Source organism: Papaver somniferum, chromosome 11, assembly GCF_003573695.1.
Source record: "Papaver somniferum cultivar HN1 chromosome 11, ASM357369v1, whole genome shotgun sequence".
NCBI lineage: Eukaryota > Viridiplantae > Streptophyta > Magnoliopsida > Ranunculales > Papaveraceae > Papaver > Papaver somniferum.
This window is the reverse complement of record NC_039368.1, coordinates 6,907,892-6,915,176: the sequence shown is the minus strand read 5'-3', so window position 1 is coordinate 6,915,176 and position 7,285 is coordinate 6,907,892. Positions and strand designations below refer to the sequence as shown.

The window sequence follows — 7,285 nt, the reverse complement described above, 5'->3', positions numbered from 1 at the left end:
AAATGAGAGTTGGAATGAATAAGAATGTGTTAGTTGCGCATGCTAATTGGATGTGTAGACGAACACTACACTAAATTTAGTGTTTAGCAACAGTAACTGGCAGTTGCAAAACGGGCTCGCAGCTGTTGTGCCGTTGCGAATTTTCGGTCGCAACAGTTAGCAACTTTTGCAACGTAAAAATTTCGCAATTGTTCTGAACAGTTGCAAACTAGTTTGAACTGTTGCGAAACAAGAGTTTCGCAACAGATGGATGCAGTTGCGAAGTTTTTATAACAACAAAAAAATAGTGGTTTTGACCTGGTCAAAACCAATAAAAACCAGGTTAAACCCAGACTTTACTTCCTTCGCAATCAAAACACATAGAACAACAATCACTTTAAGAAAGTGATAAAATACCACCTATAAAATTAGCATTCTTCATGCTTAAAGGATACATACAATACAAAATAAGCAAAAACATCGACTAAGATTTAGAAATTGATTCAAGTACCCATTCCAATGATAAAATAGAAATTCAACAGGAACCCGTTGTTATAAATCACAAATCCATGTCAAGAAATTACAAAAGAAGATACCTTGAGCTTCAATGAAAGAGGAGGAAGAATAACATTTCCTTTCTTCTGCAAAACTTTACCAATATTATTCCCTACTGTTGCTGCCAACGTCAAACAGATTGGTTCCCACATCTTTCTCTAAGAAATTTTCTTCTTCATCTCTAGGTTTTGAGATCTTGGAGTTTCTTCAAGTTATCTAAGGAGCACCAACTCTTGTTCTCTACGCTAGAGTTTGCAGATGTGAATCCATATATTAAGGTGCACCTGTTTCTATAGGAGTTGTTAAGAAACATAGGATACCCATCGAATACAAATTTAACAAACTAATATACACAATCTAATTTCCATGCCATTAGAGACGTGAATAACTATTATACAAAGAAAATTACTAAACAGAGAAATGAAACAACTTTAATAATCTGAGGCTAAAAAGGAAAAAGTCAAACCGTTGTGAGGGATTAAGGGACAAAAGACCAGAAAAGCATCTACCTGAATTGTCGAATCGCATTTTTGTATCTGAATTTTCTGGTCTTGCTCCAGTTGCAAAATATGGGCAACTTGATTTCTGAGTTGTGTGTTTCGATCCTTCTCAATCTTATGCTTTTCAGACAACATCAGATTTTCTGACTGCAGCAAAAATGATACAATGAAGATAATGTCGAATTTCCCTAGACACAACATAAACAGAACGTTTTGAGATATTAAAGAACTTAAGAAAAACCTTTAGATCTGCCTGCACTATAAAGGAAACTTTCCAGGCCTTCTGTACTCCATTGAAAAGAATAATACACTGTCAGAAGATTTAACACAAACTTACAACATCTCTACATTTCTTAATGGTATCTCGATTCCCAAGACTTAGCTCCGCACTCCGAGCTCTTGCAGAGAAAGTAAGAGCTGACAGTGTCTTGGGCAGATTAGAAGCATTGGGACAAACATTTACGATCAACAATGTTTTTGAGCTTCCTCCTGCAAAAGGTTTGACTTTAAAACTCTAATAAAAGCATGATATTTAACCAACTTCAACACTTGAGTAGAAAGAACTGATTACCTATTGAATCTTCGAGTAGTCTTGTGAGTCTAGAGTTCTCATAAGGTATCATCTCCTTCTTCGAGGTCAACGAAGACAAGACATCACCCAAACTACAGGTGAAATACCAAGAAAGTCAGAGTCTTCCTTTTCACACCAAATAGTTGAAACTTTTGTGTCTGGCCCTACAAGTAAAAACTTCATGTTTTGATGAATAGGCTGAAATTTGTTACATCTAAGCTAGAAAATTTCAATCAATAGACATGTTGAGTAATAAAAAGACCACTTACGCAGATAGCGATTTCTTCACATGCAACAAGTCTGTAACATACTCTCCAGTAGCATCTTCCCCGTTGAAATCATTTTGGCCCATGGAATATTCTATTCTACATGATGTTTTTTTTTTTGTCAAAATATTCTACATGATTAAATAGTATTGAAACATGAAAATGGTATAAATTCTGTTAGAGACATAGCAGTAAATGGCCATTAAAAGTTGAAAGAAAAAAATTATTCTTTCATTTTAAACATGAAAATATTCTGAACTTACTTAATGGAGCAATTGTGATGTTGTATACTTGCAATACATTTTTTGCAGTAATTATGAAATTTTCTTGAGCTCACTATGCAGCACGATGAATTTCTGTAGATAATCGAATATAACTCAAACCGCTAATAGGTCATTGATGATGTATCGGTTGTAAGCGGAATTTAAACCATATAGAGCTTTCTGAGCTTGGCAGCCAAAAAGAGTACCAACCATATCATTTCCCGCCGCCAGTTAATTCTTGTCCACTGCACTACCGTTGCCAGTTAATAAGTAATCATAACTTGAAGAAAAAAGATTGGAAATAAAAGAATCTGTATGGTACTGCAACTATCAAATTTCTTTTGCTTTCATTTGAATGTACTGTGTGTCGGACGCATTCCTTATATGGTTTCATAATACAACCAAGTACACAAATTGCCTAAAAAGTAATTGAACAAAGACACTGATATAATGAACGCGCTTATTACGTTTTTACTTATTGTGTCCGTCCAAACTAAGGTGGAGTCTAAAACAACCAAAATAGAGAATAGAGAAATGCAACTCAATTAAATTGTTCCCCAAAACCTTAAAGAAAAACAATACCCAACTTAAAAAACCTCTTATTACTAATTGATTCTTCTCTGCATACTCACAAACAAAATGAGTATGGAGTTAAAACATAAATAGCACCAACTAACAAATTATGGAACTGTACTTGTATTTTTCCCAAAGAATTTAACAAATCGGGGTAATAGCATGGTATTATGTGTTTATTTTCAAAAACTTCTCAGCAGAATGAACTATTTTGTAATTTTTAATCAAAAACCAACAGATCCGAACATGGTTAAAAGCAATGCACAAAATGGAGGTGACTAATAATTACGAATGAACTGTCAGATAAATAAAATAAATATCTCTAATACATCAATGTAAGTTTCCTTTAGGTTACCTGTGGTACTTATTAAGAGGTTTTCATTCTTCATATGCTCCCCAAGATGATGTCAATGCATATAGGGATCAGCTATAGGAAAACAAACATTGTCGACATACTCATATGGCTGGAAAGCTGCAGCAGCCGTAAGACGAATGAAAACCTTGGGGACATACCTAAGGTTTACTCATTCTTAAAATTGGTACTACTTTCTCCATACCTAAGGTTTACTGCTTATTCTTCATATGCTCCCTCAGGAAGGTCGACCTGACATGAACAACGCACAACTAAGAAAATTACAGAAAGCGTTCAAAAATGAAGATCCTAGTACATATCTAACTCTAATTCTAATACACTTATGTATGGAGAAAGTAGTACCAATTTTAAGAAAATAACAAATATTAAGGAAGAATAAGCAGCAAAGTTTCAAAACAAATAATAGGTAGGAGCTACATCAAATTTGCAGTAAACCTTAGGATAAGAGATCTTTTCCTTGCCAAGTGATTTGAAGAAGCACCAGCTATAGCATCCATCTCCTTATTAACTGATTCCTCTTTATAAAGTCAGAGTGACTACCTATTAAATCAGAAGATGTACAGACAACAAAACTAATTAAGCATGAAACTAATCGAAACTGACTTCTATTCTCTTCATATCTCTTACGGTTAGAAAAGTTGTAAAACGAACATTTCTAAATTTTAACTTCAGAAGAAAATTAAAGTCAAAAATCCAAAAGATATCTCAAGAAGCAGAACATCAACGGAAAAACATGGACATCCACGGTCGCAGCATATACGGTCACAACCAAAACATGAATGAAGAAGAAAAACATACTGTTCTCCCATGAAATAATCCCATAGCCTTGTCAGATCATCGGTTGAACGTCATGTAAATAGCTTTCTAAACTCTAAACAGAAAACAGAAACACAGACTCAAATGGACAAAACCCCAGATTTAAAAAGTAAAACTTACAAAGAAATGGTCAAAAACACCGAGAGTACCAGAATTTGTAAACTCTTGATGTGAGTTTTCTCTGTTCAAATCCTCCCCAAATTCTCATGACTTCTGTGCAAACTCAAATCAGAAGAAAGCCCATCTTTTCATATCTTATATTAACTTTAACTCCACCTCAATCTCGTAAATTCATCTCAATGAAGAACAAGAACAATTGGATAAGACAAAAAAATCTTTAAAAAAATTGAAGAACCCTAACTCTTCAAGCAATCGAAAAAAACCACAATATAAATGAACTTTACCAGAAATCCATCAAAACTCTACAAATCTTGAACTTATGAGAATAACCCTAAATTTAGAAAATGAAAGAAAATATGAGATTTGTTAGTCTAAACCCTAATAAGACTTTTTTCTCAGATTGAAAAAAATTACCCTAATAAATTGGTCGGAATGACTTGGGATTTGATATATATCTCTGAAATCAACAAGTCATTCGACCTTAATCTCGGAGAGATTACTGATTTAAGACTCGGTAAGTTCTCTGAAATCAGAGTAGTTTGAACCCTAAAAATAGAGAAGAGAACTAGATAAAGAGAATCAAAGAAGAAAGATAAAGAAGAGAAAGGGTTCTGATAATCACTATCAGCATCGTCGCTGTGTGAATGATTGATGAGATGATTGAATCTCCAAACAAGAAGTTGAACCTTAAATAGAAGAGAACGAGAACGAGAAAGAGAATATAGAATGAAAAATAAGATTTTTGTTCGATTTTTAATCCAACCCTGAGTCAGTTTTATAGCTGACTGAACATCTGGATGGGCTGAAACCAAGTCAGATTGAAAGTGTGGGAAGCACATACACGAGTCGCACGCGTACAACTATACTATGTTGTGAATCGCAATTGAATGAAATAGTTGCAAGTTTCATAACTGTTTGGAACTGTTGCGACGTTTTTGCAACTAAAATTAGAAACTGAAAATTCGCAACAGTTCATAAGCTGTTGCTAATCTGAGTTGCTAATCCCTGAATTTGGTGTAGTGGAAAATTAAACAAGATAATTGGATGTGTAGATTAAAGTTACACATGGTAATTGAAAATGTGGGGTCTAACAACCACATCCAGTATTTCGTTAGGCAATCTGTATGGAATAACTCCAATATAATTCCAAGAGAATCAACTACCTAGACAGTCACACTCAATCAAGGAAAAACATCCAAGAGTTATATCTCAATTTCTCAATACAATCTGCAATCGAACAGATAAAAAATCTGTGAGCCTGATTGATATGAGAAATAACTTGAAAGATATCAAAAACCAATGTTCAAGTGTCAATCAATTTCAATCAACAATCAAAGGTAGGATTTACCAATTGATTGAACTACGCACAACCTGTGATATTTAAATTATATAGAAAATATAATGCGGAGGGGATCCATCTGTTACACTAGGGGTCAATGAGTATACTGTTTCCCACAATCCAAGTAATGAAAGGTTGGATAAACTTCTTAATAATGAATAAATGTCTCCTGGTTAAAGAGGAAACTTTAGGACAAAAAAAATTAAGGGAATTAAAATTTGGATAAGATTTATCCTCAAGAATACTACTAAACATGAAATCATGATTACAAGCCGACTTCTAAGATTATCGCCTTCACTTTGTTAAACTTAATTAATTTTTGTAGAAAATTATTATTATTTCTTTATTAATGTACTAATCGATGATTTAAACCTAAGAATATAAATGAGAAACGAAAATATTTCAAGCTAAACTAGGCAAAATCTTTAGATTTGAAGTAAAAATACTAGATAAATATCTAATCAAGGTACTCACCAATAGGTACCCGAGAAGTAAAACCGATTTGGATTCTAAACTCATTGTTTCCAGATGGTTCTACCAGAGGGGTACCGGTATTGCCAATGAGTAGAAATTTAAGTTCAGTTTCGGGTTATTGGGTTCCCATTAACAATCTTAACCTAAACCTTTTTCAACTTTAGAATAGCAGAGAATATCCCAACCAGAAAAATGGAGCTTTGTATTCTAAGTCCAAGAATCTCATCAACTTAAACTTACAAAGATAAGAATCCGTCTTTTTGCAAAAGTTCTTTTAAGTGAAAAAAATCAGCTATTTGATAATAATGAATAGTCCTAACTCCTAACCTAGTGTGACCCAAAGATTTGTGGAACCAAAATATGGAAAATGCTTGGTGTCCATCAAATTCTTCCTCTACTTTCTTTCGTCATACCGTGATACCAACTTAAACCTCTCATCTGGAAATGGTAAACTCTTTAAAACCTGTATGTAATGGGTCACATACGAACACCCGTGAACTAATAGTTTGACGTCACGTTGTGTGTAGTTAGTGGTGGTGGAATTGGAAATAAAAACGTCACATCTTGCACATTGGACAAAATAGTGAGAGAAGTCTGACTTATCTTACTCGAGTCTTTATGAACACGTGGCCCGTTGGCAGGTCTTATCTTTATGAAAGGTTGCTCAAGATATCATATAAAAGAATTGTCTTACATTTATAGTAGTCATAATATTTTTTCACTGCACACTTCATATAACTATCCCTCAGATGAGATTAATGAATTGATGGGAGTATGGAATATAATCTTATATATCATAAATTCCTCAGAAAAGTTTTTATACACTTCCCGATTTAGACTATGTTGTTGTAACACCCGCACTGTTCACATGACACATGATTAAAGATGCATCATTGAACAAGAGGAATCCTCATATCAAGCTTGTGAAAATTACTCAAGGAAACATCACTGTCATTATTCTCCTTACCCATGGAAGCATCACAAACATTAGTTTTCGGAGAAGCAAGTGACACTTGGCCGATTGGAAACATCTCCCTAAAACCTATTTATAAAAATGTCAGTAAAACATATATAGGGAAGCGGTGTTGGTTAAAGGTTCATTAAGAGGAGGTGCATCCTGAAGCTTTAAAGCTTGTCCGTTAGAGCATATATGACGCGCTTCTTACCCAAGGAAGTGTCAATTACCCAAAATCTCGTGTATATATTGCGACCCTTTGGTTTGTACAAACTAGGTTTGCTTGTCTTGGCCTTACAACAAGAGTTGGATTTAGTGCTTAATATTTTATGATGATGAATTGCGGTCCAAGTTGATCCGCTCAAGATACCAAGAAGAATACATAGGCAGCCGTAACAAGTTCCAACATTAGTGTTCGCACTTTATCGCTCATGTCTTTTAATTTCGAGGAGATTGTGACATTTTGGTTACTGAAAAAGCGGGGGTCTAACAACCTCACCC

The 7,285-nt window shown here is 34.3% G+C and overlaps 1 protein-coding gene across 17 annotated transcripts; it reads right to left on the bottom strand.

Moving 5' to 3' along the window:
- Positions 1–469: 469 nt before the first annotated feature.
- Positions 470–4,713, bottom strand: LOC113320698 (kinesin-like protein KIN-14B). Of its 17 annotated transcripts, XM_026568584.1 has the most exons (10): positions 4,046–4,713; positions 3,879–3,951; positions 3,516–3,620; positions 3,063–3,311; positions 2,135–2,379; positions 1,875–1,970; positions 1,606–1,697; positions 1,372–1,523; positions 1,044–1,181; positions 470–824 (listed from the first exon to the last, which is right to left on the bottom strand). In XM_026568584.1, the coding sequence occupies exons 6-10, from the start codon at positions 1,955–1,957 to the stop codon at positions 780–782; spliced, it is 510 nt and encodes a 169-aa protein (XP_026424369.1). In that variant the 5' UTR covers positions 1,958–1,970; positions 2,135–2,379; positions 3,063–3,311; positions 3,516–3,620; positions 3,879–3,951; positions 4,046–4,713; the 3' UTR covers positions 470–779. The 17 variants fall into 17 exon arrangements, 13 of the variants coding, with proteins under 13 accessions (XP_026424369.1, XP_026424379.1, XP_026424377.1 ...); XM_026568594.1 differs by having other exon boundaries at positions 2,135–2,227; positions 2,345–2,379; positions 3,063–3,134; positions 3,265–4,713; XM_026568592.1 differs by having other exon boundaries at positions 2,135–2,227; positions 2,345–2,379; positions 3,516–4,713.
- Positions 4,714–7,285: the final 2,572 nt, after the last annotated feature.